The sequence below is a fragment of the Falco cherrug genome, chromosome 7 (assembly GCF_023634085.1).
Source record: "Falco cherrug isolate bFalChe1 chromosome 7, bFalChe1.pri, whole genome shotgun sequence".
Classification (NCBI taxonomy): Eukaryota; Metazoa; Chordata; class Aves; order Falconiformes; family Falconidae; genus Falco; species Falco cherrug.
The window spans coordinates 16268124-16289729 of NC_073703.1; the positions used below are offsets into that span (position 1 = coordinate 16268124).

Here is a 21606-nt window from a genome sequence, read left to right on the forward strand (position 1 = left end):
CTCACCTGGAGGCGCCAGCCCGGCGCGCCGCATGCCCCGCTCCCGGGCCGTCCCTCCCCGCTCTCGTTTAAACCCCGCGCCCACCTCGGGCCGCGCTGCGCGGGCAGCTGCCGCCTCGCGCCCCCTCCCGGCGGGCCCCGCGCGGGCAGGCTGGCCCGAGCCCCCGCCCCCCCTCCCGCCTTTCACTGGCTGGCGGGCGCGCGCACCGCGGCCCTCCCCGAGGGCGGCTGCTCGCGCAGTGGGCGGTGCCTGCGCGCGCCTCACCTGATTCAGGCGCTTCCCGGCGCGTGCGCCGCCTCCCGCCCCTTCCCCGGCGAGCAGGGCCCGGGCCCTGAGGCGAGCGCGGAGCCATCCGGGTCTCGGCCGGCGGCCGCGGCGCTGCCGTCCCCAGGAGAGCGGGGCGGGGAGTGGCGGGAGGGCCGCCATGCATCTGCACCAGGTGCTCACCGGCGCCGTCAACCCCGGGGACAACTGCTACTCGGTGGGCAGCGTCGAGGACATCCCCTTCACGGTAACGGTGGCGCTGCGGGGGCGGCCGGACTGAGGCGGGCGGCGAGGGGGGAGGGGGCTTGGTAGGCCTGAGGAGAGCGGTGGGAGGGACTGGAGGGGATTAACCTGCCGGGCGGGGGCTGGCGGCCCTCGCAGGGTCAGAACCGGGCCGGGCCGGGCGGGGATTACGAGCGGGGGCCGCGGGTGGCTGGGAGCCGCCGTGTTTACTGGTGGGGCGGGGGGCGCGCTGCTTCGGGGCGCTCCCGGGCCGCAGGGTGGGGGGAGGCAGCCGTGACCCCGCCGCCTCCTGCGGCCCCGGGCGGCGTCTTGCCGCTCGTCCTCCCCGGGGGAGTTCCGGGGGGGCAGGGTTCGCCGGTGCGCCCGCCGCCCCGGCCGGTGCTCGGTGGGCCCTCTGCATTCCCGTAGGGAGCCGGCGAAGCCCCTCAATTGTCCGTCCCCAGATTGTGCTGGGTGCTTGCTGCATTTTTTTTTTTTTTGAGTGTGTGTGTATGGTCCTCCTGCAAAGGGAAGATACTGTTGTACTAGGCTTCTTAAGAAGCCTATCCACTACTGATAAGCGTTTGGCCTCAATTACTGTGGTTAATAAAACACAAATTTGTCAAATGTTCCTCTTAAGCTGGAAGAGAAAAGCAATGGAAAGAGATACACTAAGTACATTTCAAGAGTCCAGTAGTCTATATAATAAAATCCGTTTATCATCCACGGGCTATTGCTGTCTATTCCAATGTCAATTTCCAGTTTTTTAGCTTGTGACATGCTTGTCTGATTTTAATGAATGATCACCTTCTGTGGTGTTTCGCTTACTGTCGTCTAATCAGTATGTAATTATTTGGGGATAAATTGTCTCATTAGATTTTGTATTAACATTTACAAGATTATATCCCAGGCACAAACCAATCCCAATCTAAATGATATAGAGCATCGTGTTTAGTCTAAGATAACTGTCAGCAGACTTGTCAAATGTTTAAAGCTTACTTTCCATTATCACAGATGTCTAATTTCAGTAATGAATGCTTGAAAGTCTTAAGAAATAAAAGATGCAATGTCTGTCTTTATTTTCCTTGTTCTGCTGCTATGCAGCCATACTGCTATTAAAGGGACCTCTGTTACTTTTGATATTTATATAAGTCATTTACTCTTATTCATATTCTATTGTGTTTCTTTTTACTGTGGCAATCTGAAAAGTCAACTGCTATTATGAAATACAGCTTTATGCTAATTCTCATAATAGGTTTGAAAACATCAATAATGAATAATAGATATTATCATTCATACAAGAATTTTCCAAGAACAAAAGTCACGTTTTACATGAAAAATGCAGAATCGTTTGGTAGCATGTTGATTATGAAACTGTGTATAACAGACCTCGCTGTCTTCTCTGGGTGCTACATCTAATTTTTTATAATACAGTAAAGAAGGAACTAAAGGGATAACTGTGTTTTAATAAATGTATTTTCTGGACTTCCACAGCTCAAACTTTCATCTTCCCTTTTTCTTCTTTCTCTGTATTTGTGGTATTATTTCCTGCTGTACTAGACCTTGATTCTATAGTAAACTGAATTTGTTAAAAACATCTGCTTGCAAAGAGCTTGGGGTCTTGTTTCCAGATTCTTAGGTAGCGGGTCACCTGTGTTGACTCTCAGTAGCATCATAGTCTGCCAACCACTGCAGATGGCACTTTTGTTAGTGCCTAACCTTAAATTCTGTTGGTCAGTATCAGTAACACTGGATTGATACAGCTTTGTCCCACCAAGCCATTAAGCTGTTTGGAGTCATAACTTCTAGCTCAGATCCTGGAGCAGGATTTGCAGTTTAGGCAAGAGATAATCAGTATTGGTAACAGAGCCTGACTCTATAGACGGGCTATTAAGACCCAGTACCTGTCAGCGTGTAGAACACAGCAGAAGCAGAGCAGTAAAAGGCAAGAGGTTAAGGGAGATGTACATAGTATGTGCTGTACTATATGAATCTATATGGAGCTAGGCTGTGGCAGAGGAGCTACTGTCTGAGTGCGCATGTGCTTGTTCTGTGTTTTGGCTGATGTTAGGGCATTCATTTTAAATGTGTGAGAAGTAGTTCAAGATTGCTACAACTGATTCATCACAGGGACTTGAAAATATGGCTTTTTTGTGTGCAGAAATGAATCACTCAAAGTTACTCCACTTAACAGTAGCATAACAGCTTGGGTACATGTATATATGTATTCACTAGTTAATAGGTTTGGGCCTATTTCTTTTTCTGGAGAAGTGTCCTCTTAGTATGAACTTGCTTTAGATGCTTAACTTCAGCAATCTTAGGGTTCTAAGAGAAGGAACACAGTTTCTTCTGATCTGATTAGGGGCACTGCAGTTCTGAGGTTCTTCATCCTTCTTTCCTCATTGGTTTGCTCTTGGCTTGTTTACATGTCTTCTTGCTGGGAATAAAGGTAAACTTTTAATTTCTAAGTCAGTGTAGCTGGAGCTAAGATGATACCATACTCTGCCTCAACTTTGTTAAAGCTTTGGTGAAAGTCATCTAGTTATTCTGAGGAGAAAGGGAAAAGAAATAATTTTTCCCTTCATTTTTCTGCTAAAAAACCTGCTAAAAGCAAATATTAGTGACTCCATAAAGTAAAACGAATCCGAAGAAGCAGAGACAGTTGCTGTGGGTTGGCTACAGAGGTTTTGTCTGTTCTTTATCGGAAATGCATATAGTGTTCTTTTCTCCTTATGCTCCCACACCTGCCTGCAGCAATCCTGACATATACCTAGCATTTCCCAAATAAGGGATGAAGCACAGAGATGTTTGCCTAACAAATTGGCTTGTGGATGTTGCATAGCTGTATCGCACCCAATCTAGCAGGGTGGAGAACACACAGGAAAATTTATTTGAAGGGTGATTAGAAGCAAAATAGTTTCATAGTGTTGTTTTCTACCAGGCAGTATCTTCAGCCTCCCTTCATTTGAGCTCAGAAAGGACAGAAGCAAAGGGTTTAAATACTAGATGACAGAAGTTCTAGTAATGATTCTGTGCACCATTCAACTTGCTGTTAGTTCATGTTCTCATTTCAGCAAATCTTGTTAACTGTGTTGCACAAATGAGTTTACAGAAGGTCAGAGCTGAGCTTTATGCAGAAGGGCCTTACAGCATGCACCCTGGCTAGACAGAAGAAGGATTTATTTTTTGAACCTCATAGTCTTAACTGTCAGCCGATAAGTCTTTAAAGGTAGTAAACTGCATTTTTCAAATCATGGTTGATTTCACTTAGCCTTTGTTGTTAAGCAGTTGTTTTACGTTGAGCCAGTTTCAGGCACTGACCCTAACTCTGAGTGGGCTATATGTTACCAGTCCGACATACTGTGATGTTGAGTAAGGTGGTTTCAAATAAAAATGATGAGCTGTTCTGATTCTGTTCATATGACTTGCCCTTTGCCCAAGCTCAGGGTTGTTTTTTTTCCCCCTGAAACTCCAAACAGAATGTAGCTGTTTCTAAGGTCAGTCTAGGTATATATAAAGAAATACATAGGTATGTCAATTACCTAAAGGCTAGATTCTGGAAGTATAATTATTCTGAGCACTGGCTAGTGTCCCACAAGCAAAAGACTATGTATATTTACTTGTAAGAGGTATCAGTAAATGAAATACAGAACTCTAAGAATTATTTATGAAGAATCAGAGTTTCAGATTTTAGGGGTGTCTGTATGTAAGAACTTTTCTGATATAAGTTAATTTTTTTCAATTCTGATTTTTCATTTCTGAAAAAGACTTCTTGGCATCTTCCATACCAATACTGACACTTGGCCTGGAACTGTGTGATGAATTTCAGAAGCTGTTGCTGATGAGTCTCCGACACCCATCTAAACTTTTTTACTTCATTGAAAACAGCAAAATCTTCATCCACACCTTTATGTCCACAAGACAGAGCAACTCAAAATAGGTTTTCTCTGCTGTTTCTCTACTTCATCAGTCTTGAAAAATTACTTATTAAAACACTTATTTGCAAATCTCTCTGTTATTTATTGATAATATGTTCTCCACTGTCATGTTTATGTGAACTGGATTGCAAATGCTTAACATCTGAATCCTTATTATGTTCTTTTTTTTTTTTTTCTGAAGCTGTGTGTGTAAGTGTATTTTAAAGTATTTAATAATTAATTCATCTCAAATGTCAACTTAGGAAAACCTGTTCTACAGCCACAGGCTAGTAGTGGGTTGGGGTTTATTTCAGTTACTTTGCTAGTTTGCATTAAGTGTATGTAATTCTACTAGTACTTAGCAGGGGAGGAGGGAAGCGTAAATGTTGTGTCCACTGGTGAGAGTTTAGAAATGTTTCAGAATTCAGGTGTCTTCATTGCTAATAGGAAGGTGGAGGAATTTCTGATTCTTGTATGTGTACCATCCATAGCCAGAAACTAGAAGGATAAATTTTGTTATAATAGAGGAGTACTATAAGGCCAATACTGGCTTTAGATCAAGTTTTAATACAGAGTTTAATTAACGTAAATAATTTTAGATGTTTGTGAAATATTTTTTTTAATACCACTGTGGCCGATTCTGTTTCTTCCACATCATTTACTACCTTAAAATGCCTCTGTACACCCTAATAGTACATGCTGGAGCTTGAGGAGTTCTGGTGTAGTTCACTTCTGCCAAATTTGCAGAGTTGCAGATGAAGAAGAATACTATTTTTTTATACAGAGAAAAATATTATATAGAAAAAACAAGAGGGGAATATGAAGGAATAATTGTTTCCCTATCTGTTAGTTCCAGTGTTAAACATTAAAATTAGAGAACCAGACCAGAAAACATGGGCAGCTGAGAGAGAGATGCGTATGCTGTTTTAGTATTATCTGAAAATTGAGGACATAGCATAAACTCTTACAGTAGGACACTATGTCCTACTTCTGTCTGGTGCTCCTGCATTCAATTAGAGCTTTGTCATTGTTCATTTCAGTGGTCCCAGATCTTGACAGTTAAAGCAGACACTGGCAAACTACAAATTATTAGTTGCCTATAGATCCTGCAAGTCATCCTTGCAATCTGGCAGTTTTGCAACTCCATTTAATTTTCTCTTTGAAGTTATCAGTGACGTTAGAAATGAAGGTTGGCAGATACTCCACATGGGTGGTTTTTACTGCACTTGTTTCATTCAGTGACTGCTTATAATTCTGTTTATCTAAGACCTCTGTGCTGCTCTCATCCATTACTGTATCTTGGCATCTTATTTTCCATCTTTCCTTTTTTTATGGCTTACCTATTTCCCGTTCCTTTTAATCAGGCTATGCATATTGTTAGTTTGTTGCCACAAATATTGAGGCCACTTATTCTGGCAGGAAAGACCTGTGGTGGCACGAGTGATCTTCCTGAAAGTGTTGTCAGCTGAGTCCTTAAAAGGAGCTACTGATGTGAAACATTATGACACTTCCCTATTCTTTACCAACATAGGGTGCTTCTACTGCAGTACTAGCTTAAAGGAGTGAAAGCAGAAAATGGAAAGAAGATTTAATAGAAATATGTTTTGTTCAAGTATAAACATCTTAATATATTGAGTATATTAGAAAAGCCTTATAAACACAAATTTTCCTTTTGATTAGTTTTATATATATAATGTGAAATACGGAAATATCTTTCTGAATAGAAATAGTATATTGACCTTTTCTGTTTTGAGAAATTTGGAGACTACAAATGTGAAAAAGCGAATGTTTGTTTTAAAATGGGGGGGACACCCTTTCCCAAAGGTAGGGTTATAATAAATGTACTTCTTAAATTTAAAGTAAATATACTTTAATATACTGTCAAGAAAGAGACACATTCTCAGAAATAAATAAATAAATACACTGAGAAAATTACCCCAGAACCAAGAGATGGCACTTGATCAAAGAACCTAGAGCTGAAGGCTAATACTCTGCTGTTGGGAATGTGTACAGACTAAGGTCTTTAACAGAAATCCTCTCTGTTGGCCTAGGACACTTAGGTGTGCTGAGTCACTTGTTGGTGTGCTGCCAAACACAGGCAGAGTAGGAAGGATATGAGTGACAGTAAGAAGATTTTACTTAGGAGAGAGATCTCTACATCTTGATGATTCTTAAGGGGGGGGGGGGAAATCTACTGTAAAACACTCTTTTAAGTCATAACCACCTTTTTACTTAACTTTGTAAAATATGCTAAGTAATGTAATTAGCCAGAAAAATACTGCTTTGCTGCTATAATAAGGAATGTGGATAGGGGACAGGAGAGAAGAGAAACTGAAATGTTTAAAAAGGAAGATGCTAAATTATTTTGCTTCACAGAGTCAACAGATACACCCAAGTATGAAAGATTTTCTCTTTCATGCATTGTCAACAGTACACACACATAGAAACATGCATGTTTAATAACAGTAAGCATAAGGAAATTAAAGTTGAGAAGTCTTTGCCTTTCCCTTTATAATTTGAGACACGCGCCTGTATCTCCTGCTAACAGGATTACAAGCAGTGATAATTTATATTTAATTTAGCTTCAGATTTGCAAGTCATCAATACCAACAATGAAAATACAGGGTATCAGAAAGGTTTAAGTCCTTGTTTGAAGTGAATCAATACCTTTTTGTTTGTTTGTTTGTTTATTAGGTAACCATTCAAATAGTCTTTTAGTAGGTTTGTATTAGTAGTTATGTAGGCAGACTATTGAAAAGAAGGTCTTTCAATTCTTTGCTCTTTGGCTTGCCATTCATAAATTGTAAAAGTAAATAGTAGGGGAATCGCTTGTGAACATTAGAATTCTGAGTAAATTATTGGAACAAGAGGAGCTGCTTTTATTTTCCTGTCTGCTTATGGGCATTCACATCCTGGTCTCCCGCCTTCTTCCTTCTTACCTGTGAACATTTGCTGGCCTATCCAGCATTCCACACTGCTGGTGGAGGCTTTTTTTTGCAACAAATTCTGATATTAAAAAATACAAAAACATAACAAAAGACTTCCTGTTCAGTGCCAGAACTTATCTTAGACTATCTTCATTCTTTCTTTTACTTTCTGGAAATAATCCTATTCTATCTTAGTAATAACTTATTCCCTTCCAGACTGGGTCTAATAATTGCATAGCCTGTTTGTCAAGGAGCTAGAATATTCTGTTACATAGATAATCTCACTCTAAAAACAGTTTAGCCATTGTGGGTTTTTTCCCCCCCTCCTACTTACATTGTGAATAACTCCAGTATCAGTTCCTCAGAGCTTCCCAGAACAACAGTTGTGGGCTTGAGGACTCGGAGAACACTGTGTCACTTTATTTTTGTGAGATGACCTTGGAAATCTTTTAGATGATCTATGTGTTGTATGCAGTTTTCATTTTTGTGTGTGCAGTTTTATGGTGTGTTAATTTCTGAGGCCTGAGGAGTTTCTGCTTTGCTCTTTGGATTGCTGTTTCTTTCTTGTTTTTAGCAGTGATTGTACTTTCACTAAATTAAGCCTTTTTCTTCAGACCTTCTTATTTGTTGCTCCTTTCCAGAAAGATCAGAAGTAGACATAGAAGGTCACGAGACCTAAATTGTCCATTGTAGTTCCACTGGTTATCTTGCACGATTAATTTTGTGTGCCTGATAATGGTCATTGAGCCTGTAAATCTATAGAAACACTCACAATTTCTCATACACTTCTCAAAAGTAATACAGGTAGCCTTTAAACTGATGAACCACAAAGGAGAGGGCTAGGACTCAGTAATTTGGAAATTATTGTGAAAGAAGCAGGGGACAAGTTGAAATGACTTAAGTAATTTTGTACCATCTGAAACTGACTGTTGAGGACTTGCACTGTCTGCTTAATTCAGCTGTTGTAAAATTTCTGCCTACTGTATTGAATCAGTGGAAAACTTACTTTAAGGAAAGAGACTTCAAGCTATAACTCTTTACTTTACAAAGGCTTATTGGTAGATTGATGCTAGGGAGGGATTTCTGTGCCTGAATACTCCAGATTACCTGTTCCACTGAGCAAACAAAATTTTTAGACTATTTTGACCCACTAGGACAGGTGGAAGTTGACAGACATGTATTTATTGTGCCAATAAAATGTGCTGTGACCTATCATTGTTCTATAACTTATTCTTAAACAAATTAGACTGTAGTGTATATTGCATAAAATACAATATATCCAAGACAAATCTTTGTTGGTTTACAGGCTTACAGTAACGTACACTTCTTAAAACTCCGAAAAGCCCAGAAATTGGATTAATATAGAAAAGAATAACTTAATAGTCTTAAAAAAAAAAAGTGGGAGGCACAACGTACATGTATTTTAAGAAATTTATACTTAAATTCAATAATAAGTGCACCTGAATAGTAAACTTTTGGTTGCCTTGCTGTAAGAGGCAACAAGAATTGGAGGCGAGGGGAAAACCCCAACTAAACCCTAAAAAAACCTCCAGAAACCAAATAAAAGTAAAAGTACACACAGAGCTTAAGTTCTACAGTAAGTTTGGAGTTTGTTTTTTTGGTAGGGTTGTTTTTCTATTTTTTACTGCTTTTGTTTGTCCTGATTGAAAGTCTGGAGGATTTCTCCTTTGATACTTTGTTTTTACTTGTTGCTTATTCTGCTTGTGCTACGGAATTGGCTAGGAATAAACCCACTACATAGTAACATTTGTTTCAATGGAGATTTTCACAGCTCTCAAAACGTCAGTCGTCTGATAAGAATTCATTTTAAAAAAAATAAATTAATTTTATTTCTTTAAAAAAATATTTCAGGCATATGGCTCTGGTTGTGACATTGTTATTCTGGCAAATGACTTTGAATGTGTGCAAATTATTCCCGGTGCTAAACATGGAAACATCCAAGTCAGTTGTGTGGAATGCTCCCAACGACAAGGCAGGGTAAGGATTTTAATCAATTTGTATAGAATTAAAAAAATATAAATTGACTACTCTAAATGAAGTAATTAAACAGCAGCTTAATACATTAATAGTATTAATGAGTTAATTCCATGACAAAGATCAGTTTTACTGATCTGTACTTTCTGAGTAGCACCTCTTGTGTTACTCAAAGAATTGTTTCAATTTAATAGTAATTTGTTTTTTAGAGTAGGGGGTGGGGGTAAGGGAAGCAAGAGGCGTCTTGTAACAATGGGGTTTATTCCTTTGCAGGACCTGCAATAACAGGTCTCACAAAGTGTGGAAATATATGTTAGTTACACAGTATAGTATCAGAACTGGAATGGTACTAAAATTGTTATTGTCTCTGCCATTGTATACTTTCATCTAAATAAAGAAGACATAGATAAATCATTCTCATATATATATACACACACACGTGTGTGTGTTTGTGTCCTGCAAAATAATGAACTAGAAATACTTTGGTTTTCAGAAAAGCTTAGGCATGTTTCATGTGTTTTGATGTGCTGCAGTGTGAGCCATCATAACTGCGTGGCCCCTTGACTAGTTATGTGGTTTTGGTTTTAATCCTTAAACAATGCTAAAGAATCACTTTAAATTGCTGAGAAAAAACTACTTTCTATGAGTTAAGGTAGTGCACTGAGCAAATTTTGTTTGTTGGTTGTCACTGCCTACTAATATTAGTTAAAAATTTGTTGCATTATTGAGAAAGCCCTAGTTAGGATTCGGGCAGGCTTAGCTGGCAAGGCTGCTGGCACTGCAGCAGTGCAGTTCCAGTAGGACTGGAAGAGTGACTCCAGCTGCAGAGGTGGCCCTTGCAGGATCACCATGAACCCCTGGGTGGTTTTGCATTCAGGACTCTGAACTCCCCATCTGTGCTTTTCTTTGGGAGTGTGTTGTTGCAACCTTGCCCCCAACTCCCCCACCCCCTGCCAGAGGAAATAAGATTTCATAATAAACATTGCGAAACTTTTACATCATTTCTATATTGAGGAAACCAGATCCTGAATAGGAAGAACATAAACAGTTTTTCTTTTAAAAATCTTCTATGGAAGAAAAAAGAATTTTAAAGATAGTCAAAAGTGCTCATAAGGATATGAGTATTAGGAACATGACCAGAAAAATTACTGTAAAGACTGTTTTGTGTATGGAGGCTTCTGTGAAATAAGTGGGTGAAAGAAATTGAGGGGTTCAGTTGTAGAAGTACTTCAGTTTTCCCATTTACCATTTGTCTCCCCTCAAAATCTATTTTACTTCAAAATAAATTACATTTCCTCCTATTTCTTGTAATTGTTTATGGTACAAAATGGAATCTGGGAACACACTGAGACCCAGACACTAATGATTAAATAGTTAGCTGTGAAGTGGACAGAATGTGAGCATAAGTAGCAAAGGCATCAGCTTTCCCTTATACATTAACAGTAGTTACCCTAGAAGAATATATTAGATCTGATTGACAGTGTTTATCCCACTGAACAAGATATCTTCCTTAGAGTTAAAAAACTGGGCTTGTTCACAAGTATGTATTTTACAGGTTCCTTAAAGTATACCTGTAACACAGTTAATGACACTTGCATTAATTTCACTTTTCTCAAACCGCAGCACATAGAAGTAGTACTGGAAATTATTTAGCTATTTTGGAATAGTACTTATCTTCTAACCTTACATTTTAAGTCTTCAATTTATTTTTTTTCCAGATTGCAGCATCATATGGAAATGCTGTTTGCATTTTTGAACCACTTGGTATAAATTCTCATAAAAGAAATTGTGTAAGTATGTGTTTCATGATTGTAATTTGGTTTAGGCTTTTAGAAGAGGCAAAAGTCTGTCTGCCAGTTATTATATTACATTGGCACACAAAAGGCTAGTAGATAAATGTTTTCCACCATCCATAATAAAATTGGATGGGTAGAATCTTTCACTGCATTAGCCTAACTGGGGACTGCACCCCTCCTTAGTTAACAACATCTTGTTCTTGAATTTTGTACTAGAATGACATGGTGACAAGCTGGTGTTTCTTTAACTTGAAGAGGTCGTCAGATCTGTTGTACAGAAATATGACTTAGACTTGTATATGTGTTACCCAGGTTTGTTTTAACAGCATAGCCACAGCCAAGCACCCAAGTATTAAGCATGTTCTCAAGCGGGTTTCACTGTCTTTGTTGCATCTATGCTGCCATCCCTTATGTTTCTGTAAATGTATGACCCAAGTAGTTTAAAGTAATCTGTAGATTTATTTGTGTGTGTGACAGTCCAGATCTGGTTTGCAGGGCACTGTGATGCATTTATTTTTTATAAAACAAAGAAATTATAAAAATTAGATTCAGCAATCTACCACTGGGTTCTAAATGTTTTTGCAACAACCTTAATAGCAATTTCATAGAGAAAGAAAGAAATACCTTTGTATTTTGCTGCTGATTTGAGAAATAATCCTTTACTGTTCCTTAACTACAGCAATTAAAGTCTCAGTGGCTGAAAACTGGGCAGTTCTTCCTGAGCTCTATGACTTACAACCTGGCATGGGATCCTCAAGGTAATGTAAAGTTTGTGAAGTATTCGTTCAACATTTGTAGTTAGGAAAACTTGAACACAAAGTATTTTTATTGTAAAAAAGTGAGAGCATGAATATGGAAATTTGAGATTATCTATTCTCAGGCAGTGTTGCATAAAATGTGAGGCTACAGTTAGCATTTGTGAAGATGCTGTGCCAAGCATTTGAGTCTCTCATGAAAGATCTTAGTTTCAGAATCACAGTGTTAAGTTGCTAACTGACTTAAATTACCATTGATAATCATTTAAATAGAATTTTATCACAATTAAAGTCAGCAATGTACCTGGACATGGATATTTATAAGATGTCCAAGAACATATATTTGTTTGAGGCGTGAATGGCTATTTAGCATCTGCAACATTCATTATTGAATATGATTTATCATTTGAAGTCACCAAAAAAACCTTGATATTCTTTCTTAAAAGGCATTTTAAATTCAGAATGTCATAGTAAAAACAGCTGCATAATATACCCTATCATATTTAAAATGGACATTCCAAAGTTAGATTTCCAACCTGTTTTGAATAATTCTCAACAAAATATGATGACAGGCTTAATCTCTCAATATACATGCATCATCTTGGTTTCACAGCTTTGATATTACTCACTTTCAGGTAACAGGCTGCTGACAGCAACTGACTTTTTGCAGTTGTGGGCCCCTCCATCTACTGACATTCCAGAAGAAGATGAAGATGAAGATCCTGACAATCAGATCAAAGATGATAAAGTTCTCCCAGTTCTAAATGACTGGAAATGTGTCTGGCAGTGCAAGTGAGTGAGAGAATTTTTATTTTAAGACAAATCGCAGTGCTACCTCATATATCAAGCCTATCTTCTCTCCAAAACTGTATTTTAAAGTATGCTTTTAGATCAGCTTAAAATACCAGAGTATTCAAACAATGTTAAGTTGCTCCAAATAAAAATTGCTCACTTTTTCAAGCGAGCTATCACCAGATAACCTAGTCAAAGGCTTACCCAAACTCTAGCACTGGCAATGTATCAAAATTGTCCCTGTTTTCTCATCTTCGAAAGTAGTGCTTAAATACTGGCTGAGACGGAACAGAGGAGCAGTACCAGGCAGATATGCTACACTGATAAAGATGCGAGCTGCTTCCTGAACCTTAAGAAGAGGGTCCTGAAACTCTTTCTACCCAATTCTATTTGAGATCCCCATTACAGAAGTTCTTAGAGATAAGCCATTCCTACATAGACTTGGGAAGCAGCTGTCTATGCACCCGTTTTCTCATGACTTTTTTTGAAGCTGTTGTAGATTTTGTGGCCACAAAGCACTATACTGGCTGCTTCCCTCTTTCAGACAGCTGACCCATAAGCTCTAGGCACAGACTAATAGTATCACAAGTTATTTTCATTTCTTCCTACTATGTCTTGGCTTCACTGGCAGTAGAGGAGCACATGGGACAAACTTCACTTCTGTGATCTCATTGGATCTAGCCTAGGCTTGCTGTACTTAAAGCAATATGTTTAATGGGCTGGTTTTCTGTAAAACTGTGAAAAAACATGGTTTTTTTCACTTAGCAAATACTTCTTATGCTTCTGTTATTTCGAAAGTATGCTTAAAGCAACAACTATACAATACTAATATATTTCATTTAAATAATGAATGGTAATACTTAACCAACTGAATACATATGGAATAATAGTACCGAATAAATAGACTTTACTTACAACTTCACTCTGGTGTTCTTTAGGACTGCAGTATCAGTACACTTGATGGCATGGTCTCCTGATGGTGAATACTTTGCAACTGCTGGGAAGGTAAAGAGAAAAAGAGTAATTACATGTTTGCGGTAGTTTGTATATGTTTGACAAAAGTAAATAATATAGAACAGTCCTGGCCCATATACTCTGTCATATTCTGAGCCAAGTTAAATTATCATCTCATGTGTAATACTGTATTTTTTTGTGATTCCATTTATTTCAGCAACAAGAAACTGGATTTAGCTGTGTACTCTTACTGAATGCTTGACAGTCAACCTGGAAGTACAGTAACAGTGATACAGACTTGTGTGTGTATATATATTTTTTAGTTAAAAGTATATTTACATGAACTTTCAGATCTGCATAAGCATATTTTTCTGCTTATTAGAAGTAATGAGGATAAATATTAGGTCATAATGATAGAATACATACACATTTTAAACCGCATAAAAATATGCGCACCTCAGTGGATAAATTAGAAAACATTTCCTACTGAGTTAATTCTGTGTTCAATTATCAGTTCTTAACGTCTATTTCATATTTCTATATTAGCATCTTTTTGGCAAATTGCTATTCAAGTTAAGTTTTCAATTAATAATTCTCTTTAATGTCACCCTCTCATTTGAGTGATTCCCTTTGCTTTTCAAGTCTGGATAGGTAAGGATTTATTGCTTGCACTTAATGTTGGTTGAAGAATGAGATGAATTTTAGGAACCTTTGTTTTCTTAAACTTGCTAAAGAATACAGCTGAATCATGAGCTGCATTGTTTTAAGACTAAAAACATACTTACAGCACCTTAATAAACATTACATTCAAAATTATTGTTGTAAGCAAATTGCCAAAATATATGCTTCATTCCATATTTCTGTTTCCCATGAACATACTTTTATATAGTTAAGAATCTGATGAAATAAATGAGGTGTATTGTTCCAGAAGTAATTTTCTGTCTATTGGACAGCTCTATATTAGTTATTTCATGAGATACACAGCTTTGATCATAATTCTTAACAGGGTTGCCTGTCAGACTTCCTTCTGTGGTCAGATACTGTACTTTTTGATGCTTGTCAGGAAATACCGTCTTTTATCCGCACTCTGAGATTTGAAATTTATTATTTACTTTATTCTGTATCTCCATTCCTGCAGGAAGTCATGAAATGCAGGGATGTGGCACCCAGCTTTGTAAAACTTCCTGTTGTCATGCTAGTAATGTTGACCTTAATTCACATAACTCCAGTCTCACCAGCATTTGTAGTACTGCTGTGTAGTGATTCAGTTTAGTTTCAATTAATTACATCAGTGGTGCCCAACCATTCAAGCCAGGAAGGTAGCATAGCTTGTGCTGGTAAAGGCCAAGGTTGTAATATGCATCTGCTCCTCCGTTGTGTGCCTATGCTCAGTGGGTGCAGCGCTTTCCATGAGTCAGGTGTCCTGTGCATGGGAACAAAGAGGGACTTACAGTATGAATTGTCTCAGTGGAGAAATTGACTGTTAATGAGCTTCATATTGTAGCATGAGTAGCAGCCTATTTCTGGCTTCTATCTTTGCGGGGAAATGGACATTTAAGCATGCTTATGTGCTATGCGGAAAATGCATAGTGAACCCAGAGAAAAGAAGTAGGACTGGAAGAAACATACCTTATGGGAGTGATGTGTTGTCAGCAGAATATTTCTTTAGCCTGCATTCCAGGATGCCATAAATTAAATAAGTGGTCTCAGAAAGGGCTTGTCTGAAAAACTGCAAATAGTTTTGGACCACAGATCCAGTTTTTCATGAAAGATACCAGAACAGCAGTTTCCTTATTATTTGGGATTTTGGTTTTGTGACATTTTTAATTATAGCTAGCTAACTCCATGGTTTTTTATTACTTTACCTAGGATGACTGCCTCTTGAAGGTTTGGTACCCTATGACTGGTTGGAAGTCATCTCTTCTGCCCCAAGAGAATGAAGAAAAGAAAAAAAGCTCGGGGGTTGTCCAGTTCTCATTTGTTTATTTGGCACATCCTCGAGCAGTGACAGGATTTTCATGGCGGAACATTAGCAAGTACATGCCCAGGTGTGAAAGTTTTTGTTTTTTAAAAAAACAAGCAAGCCTTTGACTAAGTATTTTTTAATACTGTGCTTAAAGTTTGGCCGTCAGGAACATAGATTTCTCAGGTTATACTTCAAAGAAAAACATATCAACATCTTCCCATAAGCTTCTGTATTACCTACTGCAATAACAATAGTCATGTTGACAGGTGAGATTTATTCTAAAATATGGTCTAAACTTCAGTGCCTTCTCAAGTTATGCCAGGAAGCATGGATGGTAAGGCTTTTTCTTCAACAAATGGTGCTATGACATTGGAAATAAAATATTTTTTAAAATTATTAGTGTTTAGTAAGCCATCTTTTGCACCTTTTTGTATACAGGGGTTTAGTTGTTCAATTTCACTATTTGTTATTCAGTAAAATTTATGCATTCTTCACATAGTCCAGCAAGTGGGATAGTTTAGGCATAACTACAGTTTCATAATAACTGCTGCATTTATCAGATAATAACCATTCCCTGTTCATGTGCACTCTTGCCAATAATCTATGGGTTTATCAGCATGCTAAAAACCACTACTGACATAAAACCTTTAGTTAGAGGAGAGGCAGAAATTTGGATGAAACAATAACTACTAAATAGTTGTACGCTCCCCTAATTTGTGCTGCGTCCATATAGCTAATTTACTTATATTGGGTAGTAACCATAATATGTCTATTGTTAGGGGTTTGGTCTGTAATGTGTTACTCACATCATGTCTTGATGGCATCTGCCGGCTATGGGCAGAGACGCTGTTACCAGAAGATACTCTTCTTGGTGAGCAGATCTGTGAAACTAGCACTTCCAGCATTAGCAGCACCATCTCTCAATCTGGAAAGCAAAAGGACAAAATACAGCATGCACTAGAGGTACAAGTAAATACTTACTTTGTCATTTCTTTATTTCAAGATTCTTAAATATTTCAAGCAGGTAGAAATCTAAGAATGTGTATTATCTAGTTTATATAAGCATAACAGGATAGTCTGAATTATTTCACATCAGTTTTTGAAAGTCTACTGCTAAACATTGAAGAAGTCAGAGACCTTGCAATTCTGAACCTAAGCTCTGTATTCCTAAAACTGAATATACTTTTTCTATAGCTAACTAATAGTGATGGGAAGAGACAGTGTTTAACGAGGAATAGTAAATGATGGTTTCATTCTGAGTGGGTCTGGAACTCTGTAATTGTGAAAACAGTGGAAGCAGTAAAGTTTTGGGGTTTTGTAATTGTTAGTTATCTGATTTGATAATTGCATTTCCAAAAGGTGGTATCATGGGTCTCTAAATTTCAGTGGCAGTCATGTAAAGTCTTTTAGGTTTTCCCTTACTGTGAACTTCTCAATATAAAATCCAAGAAAGCAAAACCAAAAAAAACCAACCACCCCACCACTCATTTGTAGACTATTACAATCAGACCAAGTTTTTACTTCTTACATATCATGACCATCAACAAAGAGGGAGAGTGGAACCAAGTATGCTTTGAGCTGTTGAATCAGTTGTGCTCTCCACATGCTGTCAGCAGTTTTCCATTACACAAAAATAATTCATTATCAAATGATATTGCAAAAGTTACTGCTTGTAGATTGTTGTAATCTTGTTTAGGAATGTTACACAGAATAGTGCATACTTCTGTCTTCTTGTTGGAGCGGATATTAAAGGAACTTTCAAAAGACTGTTAGAACAGCTTTGCCTTTGACCAGAACTGATGTACATAAGTGTTACTAATCTCTGTTGAAACATGTTTAAAATAATCCTTTTGAAATTAGTCTTTACTTCTTAAGTAGAAGGAAGTTAAAAAGCTTTAGGCTTTGTGTAAGTATGAATTTTTACCTTACTGTTTTCTAGTATTTAATTTATTTTTTTATAACTGTACTAGACAATTCACCATTTGAAAAATATGAGAAAAGGACAAAGGAGATCTTCAGTTCTTGTTACCCACACAGATGTATTGCCAGATCAGCAGGGTACTCATGAAGTTCAGCGTCACATTTCACATCACGCAAATGCACTTGGTCACTTTCATATAGCAGCAAGCATCAACCCTAATACAGGTGAAATAAAATAATTTATTAACCTATAATATATTTGCACAAAATGAAAAAAAAAGGGGGGGGGGGGGGCTGAGGTTCACATCTTTGCTTTGCTTAAGCAAATACAGGGAATTTGTAGGACGACTGTTGTTTCACAAGTCTGTTACTTGGCGTATAGTTTTGTAAGACAAATGAGGCTGAATTTATTCTGAATAACTTCAGCACTTTTAAAATCCAATTAAATTTATCTTTACATATCAGAAAGCAAGAGAAACCTAAATTTCAAGTCTGCTTGGTGTTGTTTGGATTTTGGGAAGCAATGGTTTATGATGAATAGTATTTGCATCCTACAGAATATGTACTGAATGGTAAAAGTTAAACCAGACTTTTTGGCAGGAAACAGCTGCTTTTTATAGAGTAATGCAGCCTGTTTTAAACCAGGAAAAGATTAAAGGGCAATCATGTACCTTACCTAAGATCTGTATGAAATGACAGCACTGCAACATATGAAACTGAGCAATTAGAACTGTTGAGTATCATTTTCCATTCATATAAAAATCAATTTTCATGTAAATTTATTGATGTTAAACTATCTTTACTTTTTTTAATTACAAGTGCATGTAGAAATTTGATCTGCATCTTACTTTTCTAATCTTACAGGCAAAAATTGTTCTCTCTAAAATAAGTTAAATGTCTTAATTAAGAAATCTCTGTGTGTGTATATATGTAAAGATGAGCAGTTTAATATATAGCTTTTTTATTTGTTTAAAAATGTCCACAGATATTCCATCAGTCTTGGCTGGAACAGCTTTTAATATAGATGAAGGAAATGGAGGCTTCGTTGTTCACTGGTTGAATAATAAAGAGTTTAATTTTACATCCTCTATTGAAGTATTTATGCAGCGTCTCAGAAAAATTTCTGAACAACAACTAGAACAAGATTTTGATGCTGAGGTTGAAGAGGAAGAAGAAATGGAAGAAAGAGAGAGAGGTTTACATATGAAATTAGATCATGGTTAGTAATACTGAGAAATGTAGCACAAGAATTATTTTTGAAGCACATTAATGCAATAACACAATTATTTAGCACAAGTATTGTAAGTACTAACATTTTATCACTAATCTAAAATAAGTAAACATTTACAGCTGAAATTTTGGCTGCTGTAATTGTAGGCATGAAAAAAATCCATGATGTACTCTCTGTTGGAACACAATAGTTTATATACAAGGTGAAAAAGACAGGTAGCTTTTGTCTTTCACTTCCATTTTGGATGTATTCCACTGAGGTATGAAATTACGACTAAGACCTGCTCTCTATTTACTTTACAATCTGATTGTCAGTAATGACACACCGATTTATGGTAAGCTTTAAGAAGGGTTAGACATAGCTCCATTTTAATGCTTCCAGTGCTGGTAAGACTTAAATCTTAAACCTTAGATCACCTGATGATCCCAACTGTAGCTGTTCACAATGGAGGGACATATTTTGAAATTAATGTTGGAAAATATATCCTACCAGAAATACTTTACACTGCTGTGGGAGAGTTACTTGGCCAGTAAGAATGTGTAAAAATAAATCTTCTATGGAAATGTCCCGGGGTTAAACCACAAGAAACCAGTAAGACCAATTAGTGATAGTAAACTGATGATACATTGTGTCATTTATAATGCTTAGGTTCTTAAAATCTAGATTACCAATGCAGTAAAGTGTGTGATAATTCTTCCTGAACGTGCAATACGTACTATTTCATCAATGATTACATGCCATATATTTCATTATTACCTTATAAATACAACACACACCCCCACATTAATTTGGAACCAGCATTCATATAAAATGTGTGGGTTTATATAATTGACCAAAATAGTCTTAGGCAGGGCATTACTCTTAAGTATCTGTATTTTTACAGTTATATTTATTACTACTTGTATTGCATAAAGCAATAGTCAAAGGCCAGAGCCTCACATTTATGTACAGACAGACCAAAGAAAGATGTTTCTACTCTCAATGTGCATGAATGTTCTTATCTGATAGTACTACTAGCAAGTTAAAAAAATACCGTGTTTTGAATAGAAACTGAAAGAGAAATCTTTGCAATGGATAAAATAGCACATTTCTTTTTTGTTGCAGACTTGTCTATAGATAGAGAATCAGAGACAGGGACTGGTACAGGCTCTTCAGAACATGAAGATGGAGAAAGAGAGGGAAGCCCTAAAACATCTCTACTAGCAGGCCCATGCATGCCTCTTCCAACAGTTTTGTTAGATCGGAAAATTGAGTTGCTCCTAACTGAATGGAACAGAAATCCAGACATGCTTTTTACTATCCATCCTGTTGATGGTACCTTTTTGGTGTGGCATGTGAAATACTTGGATGAATACACTCCAGGCATCTTTCGACAAGTTCAGGTATTGTATATTTGAAATTGTTTCAGTATTTATGATCTTAATCAACAATCATTCTGTCCTTTCTTTTATATCTGAACATCAGTAAGAATTTAAGTCTTCCTGTGAAACAGCTAACATTTATTCAGACTTACACTGAGTTGTTGCTATTCTAATTTTCTTTTTTTTTGTTTGTTTGTTGTTTTTTTTAGGTTTCATTTTCTTCTAGGATTCCTGTTGCATTTCCATCAGGAGATGCTAGTTCTCTTAGCAAAAATATTATGATGTATGCTTGCCCTGTCTTTGTAAAAGATAACAGTAATGGTGTACATCAGAAGACAATGGACTTTCCAGATAAGACTCTAGCAAGTAAAGGACCAAGCTCTGCCCAGGACAGTGCAAATGTGAATATAATTTCTCCCATAGTAATGATGATTTCCAAACATATAGATGGCTCTCTAAATCAATGGGCAGTTACTTTTGCTGATAAATCAGCTTTTACTACTGTGCTAACTGTATCACATAAGTTTAGGTACTGTGGTCACCGTTTTCATCTCAATGATCTAGCTTGCCACTCTGTTTTACCATTGCTGCTAACATCTTCTCACCATAATGCTCTGTTAACTCCTGAATCAGACAGTTGCTGGGACTCTGACAGGATAAACAGAATAATGGATCCTATTAAACATGTGAAAGGTTCTTCTAGGCAGCAACTTAAAAATGCAGCAACTCGTACATTCCATGATCCAAATGCAATCTATAGTGAACTGATTCTATGGCGTGTAGACCCTATTGGACCTTTGTCATACACTGGAGGAGTATCTGAATTGGCTCGAATTAACTCTCTTCATACCTCCGCTTTCTCTAACGTAGCCTGGCTTCCAACACTTATTCCCAGCTATTGCCTTGGTGAGTATACTTACTATGTTTCCATATAGAGTTAACACTGTGAGTCATAGAATTAATTTGTTAAAATAAATTACTATTGTATTGTATTTGGAGTATATTTATATTAACTTTTCAGCAATTTCCTTGCATTATGCAAATTAAGCATTTTTATTTCATTCGAGGCTAAGCCACTCCAAAATGTTTCATCTGGTCTGAGTGTGTCTGTAGTTACTGTGGATCAGCAGACATTCAGTAACTTCTTTGTGTGAGGAAGCAATCATTGCTTTCACACAGAACAAGACTATCCCTTTCCTCAGTGCTTTAGGCAGCTTCACTGAGTGGTCCATGCATTGACGTGGTATTAATAATACAGATGCTCCAATGACTTGGGCATCTGGGTTGTTGGCCATATACAGCTGCAGGAGGCAGTGAGTTGAACTAAACTGGTATTTGGACCACTTGACCGTCTGAATCATTGGGAAAGATTTTCAGCCAAAATTTACAGTAGCAAAATCTTTTAACATGCTGGCTAAGAACTCTGCTTAGAAGATCCTAAAACAATACCAAAATTCTTCAGGTTATCAGTGGTTTACAGAAGTCCAGCTAGAACACGGAGTATTT

General features: G+C 37.6%; 1 protein-coding gene across 11 annotated transcripts in view; it reads left to right on the top strand.

The window, feature by feature from the left end:
* The first annotated feature begins 287 nt into the window (after positions 1–287).
* DMXL2 (Dmx like 2) overlaps positions 288–21606 on the top strand; it is a 55153-nt gene continuing 33834 nt past the window's right edge. For all 11 annotated transcript variants that reach the window (XM_055715386.1, XM_055715395.1, XM_055715389.1 and 8 more), the window contains exons 1-12: positions 288–511; positions 9203–9328; positions 11044–11115; positions 11801–11879; positions 12512–12668; positions 13607–13673; positions 15492–15670; positions 16368–16551; positions 17559–17733; positions 18494–18727; positions 19844–20121; positions 20310–21006. In XM_055715386.1, coding sequence (XP_055571361.1) covers positions 425–511; positions 9203–9328; positions 11044–11115; positions 11801–11879; positions 12512–12668; positions 13607–13673; positions 15492–15670; positions 16368–16551; positions 17559–17733; positions 18494–18727; positions 19844–20121; positions 20310–21006 — 2335 coding nt within the window. In that variant the 5' untranslated portion in view covers positions 288–424. The remainder of the gene's footprint in view (positions 512–9202; positions 9329–11043; positions 11116–11800; positions 11880–12511; positions 12669–13606; positions 13674–15491; positions 15671–16367; positions 16552–17558; positions 17734–18493; positions 18728–19843; positions 20122–20309; positions 21007–21606) is intronic.